This window comes from Eleutherodactylus coqui, chromosome 1 (genome assembly GCF_035609145.1).
Source record: "Eleutherodactylus coqui strain aEleCoq1 chromosome 1, aEleCoq1.hap1, whole genome shotgun sequence".
Classification (NCBI taxonomy): domain Eukaryota; kingdom Metazoa; phylum Chordata; class Amphibia; order Anura; family Eleutherodactylidae; genus Eleutherodactylus; species Eleutherodactylus coqui.
Genome location: NC_089837.1, coordinates 307,603,601 through 307,626,778, shown reverse-complemented (window position 1 = coordinate 307,626,778; position 23,178 = coordinate 307,603,601). Strand labels below are relative to the sequence as shown.

The window sequence follows — 23,178 nt, the reverse complement described above, 5'->3', positions numbered from 1 at the left end:
AAAACAATTGTCAAAATTTATTTGGCAAAACAAAAGACCAAGATTGGCGCTATCTACACTGACTCTAAACAGACACCAAGGAGGACTGGGACTTCCTAATATAGAATCCTACTATAAATCCACCACATTAAGTCACCTGCTCCCATGGACGAGTCAAAATCCTAAACTCAGCTGGCTATCAATAGAAACGGAACTAAATAAACAAAAGCCACTAAGATCACTCCTGATAGCAGCTACCATAGGCACCTACATACCCTCTCTGTCAAAGCCTCTGAAATCCCTGCCTATATCACCCTCTATGAAAGCCTCGATAGAAGCATGGACAGACCTAATACGTAGCGTAAATCAAGAGCCACGAAACAACCTCTTAAACATCCCTTTGGAGACCTTGGAATATTTTATCCCGAATTTAAACTTAAATTCATGGAAAAAAAACAACATAAAATACATTTCTGACCTATACTCAAAAAAAGAACTTCACACCTTTAACTCATTAGCAATGAAATTCCAACTATCAAAAAGCGAGCTTTTCAGGTTCACCCAATTGACCTCTCTCTTACGTACTCAAAATCTCTCAAACTTTAAACTCCCTGAACTGATATACTCATTCTTAAATCCCTCCAACAAAAAATTTCCAACTAGACTATTTTATGACAGTTTTTCGGGCAACCTAAAAACCCAGGGAAAGTGTCATCTCATTAGTTGGGAGAAAGATTTAAAACATATCCTACAATGTCCAGAAATAGAATTATTCCACATGTACACACATATGACAATTTATTCTGAAAAGTCAGGTACGAACCCCCCCACTAAAGGTCACTTGCCTAACACAGAAGGCAGTGCAGAGTCGGCTAAAAAAGATTAAAAACAACAAATCAGCAGGCCCAGTTTGAATACACACAATAGTTCTAAGGGACTTAAGTGACATGATAGACAGCCTGCTATTCTTATGTATACGGAATCTATTGGGATCGGTGTTGTACCACTGGATTGACGTATTGCTAATATGTATCCAAAATAAAAAAGGTGGTCAAGAAGAAAGCTTGGTAAGTCTCACTTCGATAATTGGAAAAATATTTGAGGGGCTTCTGAGAGATGCCATCCTGAAATACAACGGTGTAACTCCTCACCAGCATGGGTTCATGAGGGGTCGATCATGTCAAACCAACTTGATCAGCTTCTACAATAAAAGTAAGTTCTAGGCTGGACCTGGGAGAGTCTATTGATCTTGTATATCAGGATTTTTCTAAAGCATTTGACACCGTGCTGCATAATAGGTTAACATATAAAATGAGACAGCTCGGTCAGGGCAAAAACGTGTGTATCTGGGTAAAGAAATGGCTCAGAGATAGAAAGCAGAGGGTGGTAATAAATGGTTCGTACTCTGATTGGGCCACCGTTGCTAGTGGGGTGCCACAGGGTTCAGTACTAGGCCCCATTCTGTTCAATATGTTTATTAATGACCTAATAGAGGGACTGCACAGTAAAATATTGATAAGTTGCAGACGATACAAAATTATGCAAGATAATGAATACAACGAAGAACAATGTATGGCTGCACATGGACCTAGATAAGCTGGGGGTTTGGGTAGAAAAATGGCAAATATTTGGTTCAATATTGATAAATGTAAGGTTATGCATATGGGCATAAGAAACGGATGTCACCAATATACACTAAATGGGGTACAGCTAGGGAAAAGTGATATGGAAAAAGACCTGGGGGTACTAGTTGATTGTAGACTTAACTGGAGCAATCAATGCCAGTCAGTTGCTGCAAAGGCAAATACAATTTTGGGGTGCATTAAAAGAGGTATAGGGGTGAGAGACGAGACCATTACTCTTTCACTATATAAGGCATTTGTCAGGTCTCATATGGAATATTGTGTACAGTTCTGGACACCGGTGCTCAGGAAAGACATTGCAAAGCTTGAGGGGCTTCAAAGTTGGGCAACTAAATTAATAACATGGAATGGAAGGATTGGAATACCCAGAGGCTATCAAAATTGGGATTAGTCACCCTGGAAAAAAGACGGTTAAGGGGCGACCAAACAACTATGTATAAATATATTAGGGTTTCATCACCAACACAGAAAGGGGTTCCTTACTGTAAGAGCAGTGAAACTGTGGAACTCTCTGCCTGAGGACATGCTGATGGCAAAATCAATGAAGAATAAGACGGGACTAAACGTCTTTCTGGAGTGCTACAACATTACAGGATATAGACATTACATAACCAGGAGGGGTGGTCAATCCGGGTCTTAGAATCAGGAAGGAACTTTCAAATGCTAATCCGGGAATTATTCTGACCACCATTATGGAGTTGGGAAGGAATTGTTTCTCCTAAGATTGGCTAAATTGGCTTCTGCCTCATTGGGTTTTTTTTTTTGCCTTTCTCTGGATCAACAAGGAAGGGGGGGGCAGGCTTTACTGGATGGATATTTGTCTTTTTTTTTAGCCTTGCATACTACGTTACTATGTTTAAACACCACAATATGAGCCCGGCTGGCCAAGCCAAAAATCACCACCATGATTTTTTCCAGTATTGGGCTGGGTAAAGAAGAGTTTCCATATAAGAAAATAACTTTATGCACCCAGAGTACAGTGATATATAATATATACATCATACTCTATTGGACAGATTATCCTGCTCATTTTGATCTTTCATTTACAGGATAAAACTAAGGGTATGATCAAATAAAACATAGATCTTAAAATCCTAAAACCAAATGTCACCACTAATAAAGACCCTTGAGTTTTCTCTTTTTAAAGTGTACCTGACTTTTGAGATACCTTTTCAGAATACGCTGCTGTGTGTGAGGAACAGCACCATTTTGGTCCATTATAAGATTAGTATTCTGTATTTATCACCATTTTCTCCTTTACAGGTTGTATGTCTAATTTTTAGTTCTCTCTAATCTGATGAGAGGAGACTGCTATTATGTTGTGTATATGTCTATAGATTGCCGAATGGAGAAAACAGAACAGTGTAGCAGTAGACTCCGAAAGGGTACCTTGAGCAGATGCAGTACCAGTTCGGCAAAGGACCCAACCCGTTTGAGGCTGACACTCATGTCCAATTACTTGGCAGGATAAAAAAAGACACACCTTTTCTGGGCCAGGGACATGATACCGGCCACATTGTTGTTGGGCCTCCACCTCACAATACATATGCATCCTCTCCATCTCTACAGCTTGATATCTTTGTTGAAACTACCTATTGCAGGGGTGGTGGGGAATCATCTGTGAAACTGGGAAGGACTGACATCACATCTCTGCTGTTTCAAACTGAACAATGAGTACTGTCTCTTTCTACAGTAACTGGTAAGACAGCTTGATTTAGTGACAGCAAGGGAACTTTCCCTCTCTTCTTTTCTTTCTCGCTTGTGCTTGTTAGCAGTGCGCCAGTCTTTCTTATATTAGTCAACTCTGCTCCGGTTTCACTGCCAGTTTTTATCACATCAACTACTCACAACCTCCTTGCTCTGCATCTCTCTCACAGTGTCACTGGCACTTAGACATATCACGCCACTCTCACATGCAGAAGTCTCCAACACTCTGTCAATTCTCCTATTAATCATCACCTTACTGCTAATATTACAAAATAAACTTCCTCTTAACCGATTCCTGACATGTACTGTCAGCCGAGTCCACTCTATACTTTTTTGGTCATACCAGTCTCCACGGAAACATTGAATAAAAAGAGATTAAGACGTCGTAACTAGAGATGAGCGAACGTGTTCTTCCGAGCTTGATATTCGTGCGAATATTAGGGTGTTCGGGATGTTCGTTATTCGTAACGAACACCATGCGGTGTTCTGGTTATTTTCACTTCCTTCCCTGAGACGTTAGCGCACTTTTCTGGCCAATTGAAAGACAGGGAAGGCATTACAACTTCCCCCTGTGACGTTCAAGCCCTATACCACCCCCCTGCTGTGAGTGGCTGGGAAGATCAGGTGTCACCCGAACATAAAAGTCGGCCCCTCCCGCGGTTCGCCTCAGATGCGGTGTGAGTTAGATGAGGGACAGTGCTGTTTGTACCGGAGCTGCTGTAGGGAAAGAATTGGTAGTTAGTGTAGGCTTCAAGACCCCCCAAAGGTCCTTATTAGGGCCACTGATAGCTGTGTGTTGGCTGCTGTTAGCAGTGGCAAATTGTTTTTTCTCAAAATCGCCTCTGCAGACCGTTGCACCTGGCATTAGGGACAGAAGTGCTGCATAGGCAGGGAGAGTGTTAGGAGTGAGTGTAGCCTTCAAGAACCTCAACGGTCCTTTCTAGGGCCATATTTATCCGTGTGCAGTACTGTCCAGGCTGCTGTTAGCTGTGCTGCATTTTTTTTTGCTTCTCAAAATCGCCTCTGCAGACCATTGCACCCTCCATTGATACTACAGGGAAAGAATTGTATAGGCAGGGCCACAACACAGTTATTATTCATAGAATATACGCAGTGCTGCCTTTTGGTGCCAAAAAACTGAAAACAAATCTATTTGTCCAGCCTCTGTCCGTCCTAAGGGCTGTGGACACGTGTGAGCTGAGTGAACAACATTGCTAAATCAGACGCACCCAGCTACGCTTTACTGCTGGCTTCGCCATTTGCTTTCCTTAATTGGGAAAAAAATACCTGCTCTCCAAGAGTTATAATAACTCTGCTACCCTCACGTTCTGTGACACATAAGCAGGGACACAGCACAGTTATTAAACTTCTCATGTTCATTGAATATACGCAGTGCTGCCTTTTGGTGGAAAAAAAAATGAAAACAAATCTATTTGTCCAGCCTCTGTCCGTCCTAAGGGCGGTGGACACGTGTGAGCTGCGTGAACAACATTGCTAAATCAGACGCACCCAGCTACGCTTTACTGCTGGCTTCGCCATTTGCTTTCCTTAATTGGGAAAAAAATACCTGCTCTCCAAGAGTTATAATAACTCTGCTACCCTCACGTTCTGTGACACATAAGCAGGGACACAGCACAGTTATTAAACTTCTCATGTTCATTGAATATACGCAGTGCTGCCTTTTGGTGGAAAAAAACTGAAAACAAATCTATTTGTCCAGCCTCTGTCCGTCCTAAGGGCGGTGGACACGTGTGAGCTGCGTGAACAACATTGCTAAATCAGACGCACCCAGCTACGCTTTACTGCTGGCTTCGCCATTTGCTTTCCTTAATTGGGAAAAAAATACCTGCTCTCCAAGAGTTATAATAACTCTGCTACCCTCACGTTCTGTGACACATAAGCAGGGACACAGCACAGTTATTAAACTTCTCATGTTCATTGAATATACGCAGTGCTGCCTTTTGGTGGAAAAAAACTGAAAACAAATCTATTTGTCCAGCCTCTGTCCGTCCTAAGGGCGGTGGACACGTGTGAGCTGCGTGAACAACATTGCTAAATCAGACGCACCCAGCTACGCTTTACTGCTGGCTTCGCCATTTGCTTTCCTTAATTGGGAAAAAAATACCTGCTCTGCCAGAGTTAATAACTCTGCTACCCTCACGTTCTGTGACACATTAGCAGGGACACAGCACAGTTATTAAACTTAGATAATTCATTCACTAGAGGCAGTGGGGCCTTTCGTTTTCCAAAAAGGGCAAAAATTATATTTGGCCTGCAGTCTTGCACCAATTTATTTCCTGCCTGTGAAATCAAATCACTGGTAATACAGCATGCTGAGGGGTAGGGGTAGGCCTAGAGGACGTGGACGCGGCCGAGGACGCGGAGGGCCAAGTCAGGGTGTGGGCACAGCCCGAGCTCCTGATCCTGGTGTGTCGCAGCCGACTGCTGCGCGATTAGGAGAGAGGCACGTTTCTGGCGTCCCCACATTCATCGCCCAATTAATGGGTCCACGCGGGAGACGGTTATTAGAAAATGAGCAGTGTGAGCAGGTCCTGTCCTGGATGGCAGAAAGTGCTTCGAGCAACCTATCGTCTACCCGCAGTTCTGCGCCGTCCACTGCTGCCAATCCGAATCCTCTGTCTGCTGCTCCTCCTTCCTCCCAGCCTCCTCACTCCACTACAATAACACCTGTTCAGGAGCGGGAACACTCCCAGGAACTGTTCTCGGGCCCCTGCTTAGATTGGGCAGCAGCGGTTCCTCTCCCACCAGAGGAGTTTATCGTCACTGATGCCCAACCATTCGAAAGTTCCCGGGGTCCGGGGGAAGAGGCTGGGGACTTCCGCCAACTGTCTCAACAACTTTCTGTGGGTGAGGAGGACGATGACGATCAGACACAGTTGTCTTGCAGTGAGGTAGTAGTAAGGGCAGTAAGTCCGAGGGAGCAGCGCACAGAGGATTCGGAGGAAGAGCAGCAGGACGATGAGGTGACTGACCCCACCTGGTGTGCAACGCTTACTCAGGAGGACAGGTCTTCAGAGGGGGAGTCAAGGGCATCAGCAGGGCAGGTTGCAAGAGGCAGTGCGGTGGCCAGGGGTAGAGGCAGGGCCAGACCGAATAATCCACCAAGTGTTTCCCAAAGCGCCCCCTCGCGCCATGCCACCCTGCAGAGGCCGAGGTGCTCTAAGGTCTGGCAGTTTTTCACAGAGACGCCTGACGACCGACGAACAGTGGTGTGCAACCTTTGTTGCGCAAAGCTCAGCCGGGGAGCCAACACCAACAGCCTCACCACCACCACCATGCGCAGACATATGATGGCCAAGCACCCCACAAGGTGGGACGAAGGCCGTTCACCGCCTCCGGTTTGCACCCCTGCCTCTCCCCCTGTGCCCCAACCTGCCACTGAGATGCAACCCCCCTCTCAGGACACAGGCACTACCGCCTCATGGCCTGCACCCACACCCTCATCTCCGCTGTCCTCGGCCCCATCCAGCAGTGTAGTTCAGCGCACCGTTCAGCCGTCGCTTGCGCAAGTGTTCGAGCGCAAGCGCAAGTACGCCGCCACGCACCCGCACGCTCAAACGTTAACCGTCCGCATAGCAAAATTCATCAGCCTTGAGATGCTGCCGTATAGGGTTGTGGAAACTGAGTCCTTCAAAAGTATCATGGAGGCGGCGGCCCCGCGCTACTCAGTTCCCAGTCGCCACTACTTTTCCCGATGTGCCGTCCCAGCCCTGCACGACCACGTCTCCCGCAACATTGTGCGCGCCCTCACCAACGCGGTTACTGCCACGGTCCACTTAACTACGGACACGTGGACAAGCACAGGCGGGCAGGGCCACTACATCTCCCTGACGGCACATTGGGTGAATTTAGTGGAGGCTGGGACAGAGTCAGAGCCTGGGACCGCTCACGTCCTACCCACCCCCAGAATTGCGGGCCCCAGCTCGGTGCTGGTATCTGCGGAGGTGTATGCTTCCTCCACTAAAGCACCCTCCTCCTCCTCCTCCTCCTCCTCTGTCTCGCAATCAAGATGTGTTAGCAGCAGCATGTCGCCAGCAGTCGGTGTCGCGCGGTGTGGCAGCACAGCGGTGGGCAAGCGTCAGCAGGCCGTGCTGAAACTACTCAGCTTAGGCGATAAGAGGCACACGGCCCACGAACTGCTGCAGGGTCTGACAGAGCAGACCGACCGCTGGCTTGCGCCGCTGAGCCTCCAACCGGGCATGGTCGTGTGTGACAACGGCCGTAACCTGGTGGCGGCTCTGCAGCTCGGCAGCCTCACGCACGTGCCATGCCTGGCCCACGTCTTTAATTTGGTGGTTCAGTGGTTTCTGAAAAGCTACCCACGCTTGTCAGACCTGCTCGTAAAGGCGCGCCGGCTCTGTGCACATTTCCGCAAGTCCCACACGGACGCTGCCACCCTGCGCACCCTGCAACATCACTTTAAGCTGCCAGTGCACCGACTGCTGTGCGACGTGCCCACACGGTGGAACTCTACGCTCCACATGTTGGCCAGGCTCTATGAACAACGTAGAGCTATAGTCGAATACCAACTCCAACATGGGCGGCGCAGTGGGAGTCAGCCTCCTCAATTCCTTTCAGAAGAGTGGGCCTGGTTGGCAGACATCTGCCATGTCCTTGGTAATTTTGAGGAGTCTACCCAGGTGGTGAGCGGCGATGCTACAATCATTAGCGTCACCATTCCTCTGCTATGCATCTTGAGAAATTCCCTGCAAACCATAAAGGCAGCTGCTTTGCGCTCGGAAACGGGGGCGGGGGAAGACAGTATGCCGCTGGATAGTCAGGGCACCCTCCTGTCTATTTCTCAGCGCGTACAGGAGGAGAAGGAGGAGCATGAGGAGGATGAGGAGGAGGGGGAAGAGACAGCTTGGCCCGCTGCTGACGGTACACCGGCTGATTGCCTGTCATCCTTTCAGCGTGTATGGCCTGAGGAGGAGGAGGAGGAGGAGGATCCTGATAGTGATCTTCCTAGTGAAGACAGCCATGTGTTGCGTACAGGTACCCTGGCACACATGGCTGACTTCATGTTAGGATGCCTTTCTCGTGACCCTCGCGTTGCACGCATTCTGGCCACGACGGATTACTGGGTGTACACACTGCTCGATCCACGGTATAAGGAGAACCTGCCCACTCTGATTCCCGAAGAGGAAAGGGGTTCGAGAGTGTTGCTATACCACAGGACCCTTGCGGACAAGCTGATGGTAAAATTCCCAGCCGACAGCGCTAGTGGCAGAAGGCGCAGTACCGAGGGCAAGGTAGCAGGGGATGTGCGTAGATCGAGCAGCATGTACATCCCAGGCAGTGCAACAGTCTTTAAGGGCCTGGCCAGCTTTATGGCTCCCCACCAAGACTGTGTCACCGCTCCCCAGTCACGGCTGAGTCGGCGGGAGCACTGTAAAAGGATGGTGAGGGAGTGCGTAGCGGATCGCACGACCATCCTTGGTGACGCCTCTGCCCCCTACAACTACTGGGTGTCGAAGCTGGACATGTGGCCTGAACTAGCGCTGTATGCCCTGGAGGTGCTTGCTTGTCCTGCGGCTAGCGTCTTGTCGGAGAGGGTGTTTAGTGCGGCTGGGGGAATCATCACAGATAAGCGTAGCCGCTTGTCAACCGACAGTGCCGACAGGCTAACACTCATCAAGATGAACAAAGGCTGGATTTCCCCAGACTTCTGTTCTCCACCAGCGGACAGCAGCGATACGTAAGCAATACGTAGGCTGCACCCGCGGATGGAAGCTACGTTCTCTCTCACCATCCAAAACGGGGACATTTCTGCTTCATCAATCTGTGTCTAATATTCCTCCTCCTCCTCCTCCTGCTCCTCCTCCTGAAACCTCACGTAATCACGCTGAACGGGCAATTTTTCTTAGGGCCACAAGGCTCACTCAAATAATTTTTCAGAACAATTTTTATAAGTTTCAATGCGCTTAAAAGCATTGGAACTTTAACTTGAACCAATTTTTCGTTACACTGGGCTGCCTCCAGGCCTAGTTACCACTTAAGCCACATTAACCAAAGCGATTAATGGGTTTCACCTGCCCTCTTGGCTGGCCATGGCCAATTTTTGGGATCTACATTAGTACTGTTGATACAGCAATTTTTGTGGGCCCTCGCCTACAGTGTAATCAAATTAATTTTTAGCCCACCTGCATTACAGCTGACGTTACCTCAGCTGTGTTGGGCAATGCAATGGGATATTTTTATGTACCGCCGGTGGGTTCCAGGGAGCCACCCATGCTGTAGGTGCACACTGAGTTTTTAATACATCTGTACACTTCTAAAGAACCCGTCTGACTGGGCCATGCAGTGTGGGCCGAAGCCCACCTGTATTACGCACGACATTACTACCTCAGCTGTGTTGGGCAATGCAATGGGATATTTCTATGTACCGCCGGTGGCTTCCTGGCACCCACCCAGGCAGTGGGTCCACAGGGAGTTTAACCTACATGTGTCCACTTGTAAAGAACCCCAGTCTGACTGGGGCATGCAGTGTGGGCCGAAACCCACCTGCATTAAGCACGACATTACTACCTCAGCTGTGTTGGGCAATGCAATGGGATATTTTTATGTACCGCCGGTGGGTTCCAGGGAGCCACCCATGCTGTAGGTGCACACTGAGTTTTTAATACATCTGTACACTTCTAAAGAACCCGTCTGACTGGGCCATGCAGTGTGGGCCGAAGCCCACCTGTATTACGCACGACATTACTACCTCAGCTGTGTTGGGCAATGCAATGGGATATTTTTATGTACCGCCGGTGGGTTCCAGGGAGCCACCCATGCTGTAGGTGCACACTGAGTTTTTAATACATCTGTACACTTCTAAAGAACCCGTCTGACTGGGCCATGCAGTGTGGGCCGAAGCCCACCTGTATTACGCACGACATTACTACCTCAGCTGTGTTGGGCAATGCAATGGGATATTTCTATGTACCGCCGGTGGCTTCCTGGCACCCACCCAGGCAGTGGGTCCACAGGGAGTTTAACCTACATGTGTCCACTTGTAAAGAACCCCAGTCTGACTGGGGCATGCAGTGTGGGCCGAAACCCACCTGCATTAACCCTTTCCAGTCCACTGTGTGACCTGTGAAGACATTAGGGTTTAAGGCTGTACAGCTCCGTTGTTGGTAGACGTCCGTCGGGGTTCTCTTACTGTATATTGCCAGCCTCTCTGCTGTCGGAGCCTATCCTACGTGTCAGCTCATGCAGTACTGGCTTTAGCCAGCATATAGCGCCGTTGTATAACAGCAGAAAAAGAGTAAGCCCCCTAGGAAAACCATATACAAATTGGATTGGAAAGGGTTAAGCACAACATTACTACCTCAGCTGTGTTGGGCAATGCAATGGGATATTTCTATGTACCGCCGGTGGCTTCCTGGCACCCACCCATGCTGTAGGTGCACACGGAGTTTTTACTACATCTGTACACTTATAAAGAACCCCAGTCAGACTGGGGCATGCAGTGTGGGCCGAAGCCCACCTGCATTAAGCACGACATTACTACCTCAGCTGTGTTGGGCAATGCAATGGGATATTTCTGTGTACCGCCGGTGGGTTCCAGGGAGCCACCCATGCTGTGGGTCGACAGGGACTTCACAATAGGGAGTTGTACCTGCCTGTGTCTATGAATTAAAAAGCCCGGTCTGACTGGGGCATGCAGACACCTTGACAGAATGAATAGTGTGTGGCACATAGGTTCCCCATTGCTATGCCCACGTGTGCAGCTCCTGATGGCGGTGGCACAGGATTCTATTTCTCATTGCTTCTGTACAGCATTGTGGGCTATCGCTCCGCCACTTTTAAAGAGGGTCGCTGCCTAGCCGTGCCAACCTCTGCAGTGTGTGCCTGCGGTCCCTCGTCATGGCAGACGCAATTCTAAATAGACATGAGCGTGGTGTGGCATGAGGGCAGCTGAAGGCTGCCCAGGGACACTTTGGTGTGCGCTGTGGGGGGGGAGGGGGGGCGGTTGGGCAGCATGTAACCCAGGAGAAGTGGCAGTGGAGTGTCATCCAGGCAGTGATTGTGCTTTGTTGTAGCTAGTGTGGTGCTTAGCAAAGGTATGCCATGCTAATGAGGGCTTTTCAGAAGTAAAAGTTGTTGGGAGGGGGGGGGGGCCCACTCTTGCCGGTATTGTGGCTTAATAGTGGGACCTGTGAACTTGAGATGCAGCCGAACATGTAGCCCCTCGCCTGCCCTATCCGTTGCTGTGTCGTTCCCATCACTTTCTTGAATTGCCCAGATTTTCACACATGAAAACCTTAGCGAGCATCGGCGAAATACAAAAATGCTCTGGTCGCCCATTGACTTCAATGGGGTTCGTTGTTCGAAACGAACCCTCGAGCATCGCGGGAAGTTCGTTCCGAATAACGAACACCCGAACATTTTGGTGTTCGCTCATCTCTAGTCGTAACCCAAAATGATACCAATAAAAACTACAAAAAATTAGCCCTCACAAAGCTGCATCAAAAAAAAATTACAAAAGTTATGGGCATCAAAAAATGGCAACAGAAAGCAATTTTTTAAAGATATTTTATTATTTTTTTAAATAGTATTACATAAAAAACTATATAAATGTAGTATTAACAGAATCATGCTAACAAACAGAATAAAGATAACAATGTTATTTTTACTGTACTGGGAATGCCATGAAAACAAACCCACCCAGAAATGACACAATTGGATGTTTTTTTTTCATTTTGCCCCACTTAGAAATTTCTTTACAGTTTTCCAAAACATATGGTTTATTGAATGGAATCATTCAAAAATATAACACATCCCACGAAAAAAACAAGCTCTTGTGTAGCTATGTCACAGAATTTTTTTTAAGTTACGATTTTTTGGAAAGTGGGGAGAAAAAAAAAAGAAAATGAAAACAAAGCAAAACAAAGAGGGCTGAAATAGGAAGGGGTTTGAAAAACACATTCATATGAACATAGATGAAAATGGCACACTCCTTCAGTACCTTACAGATTCCACCACTGCCCGTGTTAGGACAGGTTTCAACAGAGTGCATGGACAGCAGATCTTTTGCAGTTTTTAATATTTCCTGTTGAGCCATTCCTAAGTGCAACCTATTTCTTACCACTGTTTTCAAAAGTGGCAAGAGGGTTGTAACCTCCTATTCACAGTGAAATAAAATAGAATTAAATGTATGGTCCAATCAGTACAACTTCTTCCTTAATACAGAACTGATAGAGAGCAGCTATGTGTTTTTTTGACAATTCCAGCTTGTTCAGCAAGGACAACTACCCATTCATGTTAAACACATGGCACAGTCTCATTGGTTTCTAGCCAGTTGTTATTGGAATGTTATTGGTAGAATAACTGGATGGTTTAGAGACATACTTAGTGTATTAGTCATCGACTGTTCAGGCAGAAAGAGGACATTCTCTTAAACATTCTTTATTTGTGATAAAAAGATAAGAACGTGAAATGTTTGGGAGTTTTTAAAATGCATCTATCAAGTGACGAAAGGAAATGAACCGATGTGAAGAAATTCCTGTGTCAGGATGGGCTGCTATCAGGGTCGCCGTGCCCGCACGGCAGACGCTGTCGCCCCTGCTGCGAGTGCACGACGCAGGGGGACTCCTATGCTGGTCATCACTCCTGGCCGCCCGGCTCCTACATGGCGCAGAGGTGCTAGGAGCATGGCGGCTGCTGCCCGGCGCCGTGTTCCTGTTTCTATGGCAGCCTGCTGCATCCCCACTGACCTAGTCTGGTCTGCTAGTGCTGAGGGAGGTTCTCCCAGTACTTTCTGATTATCCTGCTGCTGTCAGGTGCTCCGCCCCAATCAGCTGCTGGGGCGGGACCTCTGACAGCTTTTAAACCCCTCAGTTGCTTCCTGGCACTGTAAGTGTTTGTAAAGGCTTCCTTGCACTCACCAGCGGTTCCTTGTATTCCTGATTATTAGTGTTGTGACCTCGGCTTTTCCCCTGAACTGACTTAGTCTCCTTCTTCTGTACTGCGCTTCTCCGGACTGACTTTTGTGCTTGACCCTGGCTTGCTCCTGGACTGGTTTGCTGTTTTCCCTTGTGCTTCGCTCTGGTTGTCTGTTTGTCTGTCAGTTTGCTTTCTGTTTCCAGGGATTGTGGCTTTCCCCAGCATTCCCCTAGCCAGTGTAGGGACCATCGCCCAGTAGCCAGGAGTTGAGGCAAGTAGGCAGGGACAGGGGTTGTGGGCTACGTTGCAGGGACCCCCGACTCCTGCTTTCCCTGGTTCCCTGACATCCTGCTGCAGACAGGCTGGTGGCTTGGGATATACTTTGGAGATCCTCTTGTTTGTTAGAAAGTGTCTGATTGGGAGAGAGCACTCTCTTCAATGACAGCTCAAAGACACATGGTCATAGTTCTAATAGCGGAGAAATGAAAAAGCAGCTTGACAGCATGCTACCCGTGCTGATCTCTATCTCTACTCTATTCTCGGCCCATTCCCATTTATAAAATTCAAAATTCTGATGAGAGCGGTAGTCTGGAATCAGTGGCTGAAGAGACACTTGTAATTCAAAACCACTGTGATGCGGTTACATAACTCCAGTCTTCAAGGGAGCCGACGGGTCATATTTTCAGGATTTCCTCAGTATGGCACAGGTGATGTAATTATTGTCAGTACCTCAGACATTGCCACAGGTGTTCTCACTATAAGATATCCTGAAAACATGACCTGTTGAGGTCCATGCGAAATGGAGTTCTGCACCCCTGCATTAACATATCACTTATTCACTGGTTACCATACAAGATCAGAATTGACATTATTGCAAGAATATCCTAATCCCAAAACTTTTCTTTGGTATATGCTGCTTAAAATATGCAGAACCACATGCACCAGTGTCTTCCCTTAAATTCGTGCTAGATGCTGCTTCAGCGAAGTGCATCAAGGGAGTTAGCCTATATACCGGTCCCGGCTCTTGCATGCCTGAGCCCAGGCATAAAGAAATAATAAAATTACTGCCCACCATGGCAGATAGGAGTATGATGGCCTCACCACTAGTACAGTGCCAGACCTACACAGAAGTAGGCTTCACCAATGCCTTCCCACATTTGGCCAGTTCGGCCATTGGAAAAGCGGAGGGGGGCAGTGGAACTCCTCATTTCTACCTACGGCCAGTGAAATGGTTTGGTGATGTCCAGTCGATGAAGACCTAGAGCAGTGGAGAAGGCCTGTTTAAGTTACAGGAACGCCTCTTCTGCCTCAGGAGACCACTGTCTGACATGCACCTGTCAGCTGTTTAATGTTCAAACTGATGCTATGAAGGTAGAAAAGTGTAGTATAAATTGGCGATAATAACAAACCCTAAGAAGTACTGGCCAGCCTTCAGACTCAATGGTCAAGGCCAGACTAGTACCGCTGACCATTTCTGTGAATCCATTCAGAGACCAATATCAGATACGATATATCTGAGGAAGGGCAGGCTAATCTGCTCAAAGATACATTTTTCCAGTTTAGCATATAATCCATTGACACTAAGTCATGAATCAGGCTAAGGCCAGTAACAGATGAGCATACTTCAGATGCATTTACATGTCTGTAATATGGAAGGGTGTCCCTGCCTGACCACGGGTCTTCTGACCTGAACTCTGACCATGACAAGAATGTATGATACTTGCAGTTTGGATAAGACCCTGTCTTATATTCATTTTTGCTCCAAAAGAAGCACTAGGTATTATTTTCAGGAACATCCTATTATACTTACCTAGCAGGACCAAACCAGGTCCCTCCTACTGCTTTCTGGAGCTCCAGTGCAGTTCTTGAACTCCTCAGCCGCCCATAGGAAATCACTTTCTGGTTATGGGACTCATAAATCCCGCCTCCAGGAAGCGATGGCTCTGATTGGATCTTCGAGCACCGGGAAGTGATCTTATGTGTCTGGCCGAGGACTGCATGCAATATAATGCAGCTAGGGTTTATTTTTAGGGTATGGCTTAAATTTCAAGCCTCCCCGAAAATCCACTATAGGGCTTATTTTCAGGGTAGGTCTCATTTTTGGGGAAACACTGTATATCTGGTTAGTTTAATCAAAGTTAAGTCTACATAAAAAATGGTTATTAAGGGAATGTTTACACAGCAGAATCTGACGAGGATTTTACCTTGTGGATTTCGCTTTTAAAAATTGTATTGGAAATCCACAACTGAGCGCAGATTTCTGATGCAGCTTTGCAAGTGTATTGCCGGAGATCAGCATGCAGATTTAGCAGTTTTCAATGGGTTAATTCATGTGTGGAATCCTTCAAGAGGTGACATGTAGACTATGGTGCGGATTTCTTAAAAATAATGGGATGCAGATTTGCCACCGAAACTGTGTGGATTCAAACTGAATAGTTGGAGGAAAAATCAGAAACATCAGAAACAATGTCAGAAAACATTATTTTATTAAAAGAGTAGTCAATCCTTTGAACAATCTTCCACAGACATGGTGGGAAAATCAACAATAAATGAGGTCAAGCATGTCTGGGATAAGTATAGAGCTATCCTAAGAGAGAAATAAAAAGGAAATATTATAAGGGCAGACTAGATGGACCATGTGGTCTTTTGTTGCTGTCCAGTTTCTATGTTAAAATCGTGGCAAAATTCCGCTATGTGAACATATCCTAATGGTGTCATGCATGCATAAGGGCTCCTGCACACTGGCGAGAGTGATATCAGGATGTGTTTGACACCACAATATCACTCTTGCAATCCTACTTGAAGCCCTGGATGCAAGGCGTTTCTGCCGGGAAACAGGGAGTGTACTCAGTACTCAACAGTAGAACATTTAATGGTATCACAAGTCAAGTGATATCCCATAGGACTCACATGATGTCCCAGTGTACAGGACATCATAGACAGTACATAACACCACAATTGGCACAGAATATGAAAGTTCTGAACCATCTTGTGTAACTTTAGCATGACAGCTCAGTGTTGAGGCTCTGTTCACACATCGTGTAGCTTGGGACTTGTACTTCACTATTTTATCCACCCCAAATCTCTGTAAAGTCATTCATATGATGTATGCTTCCTGTGATTGTAAGAACAAAACTTTAAAAAGAAATATACTTCTAGGAAATTATCCTCAACCTAATTTTATGGAGAATCGGGGCGCTGTGTGTTTTGCTTCTTCAAAGAGTACAAAATACACAATGTGTGAACCTAGACTCAGAGGGGTTTCTTATCAAGCTATTGTAGACAGAGGAAGTGCAGTAAGGGTGGTAGTCGGGGCTTAAGGGTGTAGGCCGGAGGCAGGAACTCAGGGCCTGAGCTTTATAGTAGTGGCCTAAAGTCAGGGCCTGAGAAGATAAGGTAAAAGCCTGAAACCTTGGCCTTAGGGTTTAGGACAAAGGTCTGAAGCTGGAGTCAGAGGGTGTCTAGCTGTACCCTGAAGCCAGAGCCTGAGGTAATAGGGGGAGGCCTGAAACCAGAGCCTGCATGGGTCGGCCGGAAGTCTGAACCCAGGGCCTGAGGTTGTAGGGTGGATGCCTGAAACTGGAGCCTGAGGGTGTAGGGAGGAAGCCTGAAGCCAGGACCTGAGTGTGTAAGACTGAAGCCTGAAACTGGGGCCTTAGGGTGTAGGATGAAGGCCTGAAGCCAGGGCCTTAGTGTGTAAAGTTAAAGCCTCAAGCCAGGGTATGAGAATATAGAATGAAGGCCTGAAGCTGGGATCTGAAGGTGTAGGGTGAAACTCTGAACCCAGGGCCTGAGGGTGTAAGGCAGAACTCTGAACTCAGGACCTGAGAGTGTAGTGTGGAAGCCTGAAGCCAGGGCCAGAGGGTGTAGGGCAAAACCCTGAAGCTGGGGCCTGAGAATGTAGGATGAAGGCCTGAAGCCAGGGCAAGAGTGTGTAGGGCATAGGCCTGAAGCCAGGGCCTGAGGGTGTGTGGCAGAAGTCTGAATCCAGGACCTGAGGGTGTAAGGTGAAAGCGTAAAGCCAGGGCCTAAAAGTGTAGGATGTAAGTCTGAAGTCGGGGTCTGAGGGTATAGGGCGAAGCCTGAAGCCCGGCACTGAGTATAAGGCTGATGTCTGAACCCAGCGCATGAGGGTGTAGGGTGATAGCCTAAAGCAAGGGCTTTATGGTGTAAGGCAGAGGCCTGAGGCCTGGGCCTGAGGGTGTAGTGCAGAAGTCTGAATCCAGGGCCTGAAGGTATAGGGAGGAAGCCTGAAGACGGAGCTTAAGGGTGTAGGACTGAGACCTGATGCTAGGGCCTAAGGGTGTAGGGTAGAAGCCTGAAGCCGGGGCCTGAGGATGTATGGCGTAGGCATGAATCCACAGCCTGAGGTTGAAGGGCGTATGCCTGAAGCCACGGCCCAAGGTTGTAGGGCGGAAGCCTAAAACGGGGCCTAAAGGTGTAAGGCGGAAGTCTGAAGCTGGGGCCTAAGGCAGTTGGGCGGAAGCCTTAAGCCGGGTCATGAGGGTATAGGATGAAGGACTGAAGCTGGGGCCTGAGGGTGTACGGCGTAGGCATGAATCCACAGCCTGAGGTTGAAGGGCATATGCCTGAAGCCACGGCATGAGGTTGTAGGCCGGAAGCCTGAAACGGGGCCTAAAGGTGTAAGGCGGAAGTCTGAAGCTGGGGCCTAAGGCAGTTGGGCGGAAGCCTTAAGCCGGGTCATGAGGGTATAGGATAAAGGACTGAAGCCGATACCTGGGGGTATAAAGTGGAGGCCTAAAGTAGGGGCCTGATGGTGTAAGGGAGAAGCCTGAAGCTGGGGCCTAAGGGTGTAGGACGAAAGCCTTAAGTAGGGCTTGAGGGTGTATGGTGGAATTTTGAACTCAGGGCCTGAGGGTGCAGGGTGGAAGCCTGAGGCCGAGGTCTGTCGATGTAGGGTGGAAGCCTAAAACTGGGGCCTAAGGGTGTAGGGCGGTCGCCTGAACCCGGGACCTCAGGATGTAGGATGGAAGCCTGAATCTATGGCCTGAGGGTGTAGGTTAGATGCCTGAAGCCAATGCCTGAAGATGTAGGGTGGAAGCCTGAAGCCAGGGCCTGAGGGTGTAAGGCAGAAGCCAAGCTCTGAGGGTATAAGTTAGAAGCATGAAGCCAGGACCTGAGGTGTAGGGCCGAAGCCTGAAGCTGGGGCCTGTGGGTGTAGGATGAAGGTCTGAAGCTGGAGCATGAGGATGTAAGTTGGAAGCCTGAAGCCAAGGCCTGAGAATGTAGGATGAAGGCCTGAAGTTGGGACCTGAGGGTGTGCAGCTGAAGTCTGAAGACAGGACCTGAGGTTTTAGGGCGAAACTCTGAACTGAGGGCCTGAAGGTGTAAGGAGGAAGCCGCAAGCCAGGGCCTGCGGGTATAGAGTGGAAGCCTGAAGCTGGGGCCTCGGAGTATAGGATGGTGGCAGGAACATAGGACCTCAGTGTGTAGGGCTGAAGCCTGAAGTCAGGGCCTGAGGGTATAGGGTGGAAGCCTGTAAGCGGGGCCTGAGAGTGTAGGGAGGAAGCCTGAAGCTGAGGTCTGTGGGTGTAGGGTAAAAGCCTGAAGCTGGAGCCTGAGGGTATACATGGTATAACGCTCCCATTGATTTCAATGGGGCCTCACAGGCATGTGCTTAGTCGCAGCACTTTCTAGCACTGCAATTTTGGAGTGCTGTCTGCTCTATTTTGCCACATTTAGCTTACCTCATCACCCATCCCAATGATCGGGTGCGCTAAAACCCGCTATTGGACGCAGGAACTTGCATCTGAAGGTGAAAGTAAAATCACAGCTGTCATGTAGTGCGGAGAAGGCTCAGATTGTGGAGTGATTGATACACAACTTTCCAGGACTCTGCACGTCAACCGGACAAGCAACCATCACCTTCTGCCACAACTCTACAGCAATCTGCCTAGTCCTGTGCTCAATGTAGCTGAAATAATCACAGACAGTTATTAAAATAAAAGGACTGTTACCATTCTTTGTGTGGAGTCTCACAGAAATTACTGGACAGTCCTCACGTATAGTGACCTCCACGGGGCTGACCAATTGGGTCTGAGGGATCCCAGATGATATACGGTCCCTCAGAACACTCCTTCCACAGCCCTCTTTGATGTCATTCAGGAGGGTTGGGGTGGAGTCCTGTGTCCTTTGTGGAGAAATAATAATTCTCATTTTCAGTTATATCTCGGCAGGAGGGCCTCTGATCTTGAATATAGGCCCAGCATATTCTTAGTCATGATTTTACATACGATTTGAGTCTACACACGAGTATCCTTGAGTACATACTTTCCCAGATGTGCAGTTCTGGGTGTTCTGAGTGTCCCACTAAGATAGGAGTTGTTGCATCTTATTCGTGGTGATGAGACATTTCGCAAAATATCCTTGTTAGTGGGCTGCAACGTACAAATCAGTCATAATTTCCAAATTACATTTTTTCTTTGTTCAGTGCGAAAGTCTCTTTGTTAGAATTTGGCGACGAAAGTTATCAGATTTCCTGTAACCAGCTTCAAGAAATGGGGCGGAGAAGTTATTGGCTCATAAAGGGCCAATTCCTGTTCTTATCTACCGTGTTTCCCAGAAAATAAGACACTGTCTTATATTATTTTTTGCCCCCAAAAAGGGCACAGTGTCTTATTTTCGGGGGACCTTATACTCACCTGGTCCGCGGCATCCCGATGGTCTTCGGCGGCGGCTAATTAAGTGCCGGCAGCCAATTACAGTTGGCACTCAATTAGCCAATCACAGCGCTCGCTTTGCTGGAGGCGGGGTGTTCAAAGCCCCGTCACCAGCAGAAGCTCCTCTGTGAGACAAGGATGACATAGCTTACCGCAGCGCCGCCAAAGACCATCAGGACGCCGCGGAGCAGGTGAGTATTTTTTTTTTTTTGTGTGGGGCACCTGAGCTAGGTCCTATTTATAGGGGAGGCCTTATATTTCAAGCATCACACGAAAACCTGATAGGTCTTACTATTGGGGTAGGACCTATTTTCGGGGAAACACGGTAGTATTGTAAACACTTCCTGCTCTGGTTTTTAGCTAGGCAGTTGTACATCACAGACCCCCTTGGGGAAAATGTGACAGTCTTTGCAGAAAGCCTAGTTCAAAGTTTTATTTCAGCACTCAGCATTCCTATATGCTCAAAAGCTTTTAATTCCTTTATCTACAAGCTACATAGCAGTGTTGCAAAACCATGTGGGACTAAGGTAGCCATGCCATAGTATCTATCTATCATCACAGGAAAAGGATGTCAGCTCAACTTTTACAGTGTCCTGAACGGCAGCTGATTGATAATGGACAGCTAGGGGACACTTTATCCATCTCTTCATATGACAGCGGTATTTTGCCGAGTGCATGCGTGAGAGTGGCCTAAGGGTGCTCATATAGCTTAGTAGCAGAATATGTAATATTCTATTAGATTGTAAGCTCATAGCAACAGAGTTTCTGTTGTATATTAGATTGTAAGCTCTTAGGAACAGGTTGTATATGTCTATTTCTGTACAGTGTTAGCTCTCCTGAGCCCATGATTACATTTATATATACACAGCAATATGCAGCAGTACAGATTAGATCCAGGGTTATAGCTGAAGGAAGGAATTTTTTGCACCCTTGAGATAGAACTCTCCATGTTTTTTTTGCCTTTCTCTCATCTTACGATATTGGTGGACTGATCAGAAGGACCGCAGCAAGTTCTGTGGTCTCCACCGGACGCAACCTCAGAGTCACTGTGATCATTGTGTAATTTATTAAAGGGATAGTAATATTTAATTACAATGCTACTTATTGCTATTCTAATGAAATAGAATTCTATACATATACATCGTGTTGTTTGTCATTTGTCTGGATTTCTCCGTACACAGCAACCATGATGAGAGTGATGCACTATAGTCCAGAAGTAGACTTATCCTACATATAATAAAGTATATCATCTCCCAAAGACACGGTGACACCTGCTGCAGGCAGGAACTATAGGGGCTCCATATAGAGAGCAATGAACATATAACTCCCCCTATAGGGATGTAATATTGTCAGCACCTATCTCCAGTTACAAGTGTTATGGGGATCAGTCTCTTATGGGGGCGCTAACGTGGTCTGTGTCCTCAAGTCTACACAACAGACTACCTGAGAAAGGCTAAAGACTGTGACAAGAACAGCAACTGAGTATAGAAGACACTTGTATAAAAATAGGAGACAGACTAAAGAGGTGTCATCCACAGGGGTGCAAAAAGTAGCCATTGTGACCCGATAAAACATGGAAGGGAGCGCCAGTCAACAATGACCAGTATCAGAAAATAATGGCCCATATTTACTAAGGATGCTTTAACACAGAACAAAATCTGCTGGATCGTTCGAATTTGACATTACTTAACCTGAGTTACATCTTATATCGCACTCCTGAGCTGCACTCACTATTCTGCTGGTGCAGTCACTGTGTAAACCACGCTGCTAACATGCAGGAAATTGAACAAGCTACTCCGTGCTCTGTGGAGCAGCCCGTTCACGTGTCCATGCTGCGGCTCCCATAGGAGCCTGTGGACAGCACCATGGGCAGTGCTGTAGCACGGAGCTGACAGGCGAGTCTGCACTCGCTGTCCTATCTTTTTTATCAGTACAAATTCTGCGCCTGGTAAAAAAGCTCTGTGCGAGTGCTTCCATAGCAACCTATTGGTTGTAATAGAAGAGTGGTTTACACGTCGTTGTAACAGCGTGTAAACCATAATCATCTGAACAAGGCCTAAGGTTAAATCATGGCTTGTCATTGTATAATGTAAGCTGCATTAGCTTCACGGCGGCGTTGAACCCTCTGTGGTGACATATTTGCGCAACAGCAATGGTTTGTTTCAACACTGGACAGCGATTAATGATTAGATGAAGGCTGGACTGGTGTTGGCGGCATTAGCACTTGAAATGACATGATATTCTGTTCAGGAGATGTGAAGATAGCGGTGAAGGACTATGCTTCAATGTTGTGGGTCAATATGCACTGCCAGCTATGTATGTAGACATTTGTGAGGTGTCATTTATTGGAGTCTCAACACAGGTGTGCAGCTGTCTCACAACCAGCTATAAACTGCCAGACTGAGTACTGCTGTATCCATAGCAACTGAGGCTGTAGGGGTTTGTAGGGAATGTAGTCCACTCACAATCCTTCATTCATGTTTACACTGGCAATATTTGCAGCAAAATGTCCTCAGCGGACATTCTGCAGCAGATCCATAGCTGAAAGTCTGCATCAAAACCAAAACCATTTGGTGTGGAATTCACCCCCTCATTGAGAAGAGGTGAATTCTGCTGTATAAACAGTGAAAAAATTGACATGCTGCAGATTTAAATTCTGCACTGCATGTCAATTTCCGTAGATGCCTAACTAAAATCCAATCACAAGACATTAAGATTGTAGAATCTGTTCATTTCCAAACCATCAGTACTTTACTGAACGACACGAGCACGCCCGTGGGTGGATCACTGTAATATATGAAAAGAGAGACAAATCACAAAAAGTTGTAATTAGAACTTCATTTATGTAATTAAAATCATACAAACTTTCTATTGTTCTCTAGTTTTACATAAATACAAAACTTCATTTCTGAAGAACAGTATACAAAAAGTGTCACAGATGGGAGAGATGGTGAGACCCCGATGGATCCCGCCTCTATCACCAATTGTCACAGATCGACTATTCCGAGTGTTCTCACCGCTGCGAACACTTGTCACGGCAGAGCCTCGATCAATCACTCAAACAGGATTGCAAGCATGGAGTCGTTAAATACAGGCAAATTTGTACCCAGTACTCAAAATAAACAAGGGAGAAATAAAGATTTAGCATGTTCGGCCTAAGGTTCTGATTGTGCGGACTCACGGGAAGCAAACGAGAAAGTCCTTATGCTGTGGCGTATGTTCGAAGGTCTGACGCACACAAAATGGCTGATGGCCTGCCAGTTTCCCCCTTT

The 23,178-nt window shown here is 47.3% G+C and overlaps 1 protein-coding gene across 1 annotated transcript in view; it reads right to left on the bottom strand.

The window, feature by feature from the left end:
- Positions 1–15,695: 15,695 nt before the first annotated feature.
- Positions 15,696–23,178, bottom strand: part of LOC136573642 (uncharacterized) — a 66,709-nt gene continuing 59,226 nt past the window's right edge. Inside the window, exon 8 of the mRNA XM_066574908.1 lies at positions 15,696–22,693. Within this exon, the coding sequence (XP_066431005.1) occupies positions 22,636–22,693 (58 nt within the window). The 3' untranslated portion in view covers positions 15,696–22,635. The remainder of the gene's footprint in view (positions 22,694–23,178) is intronic.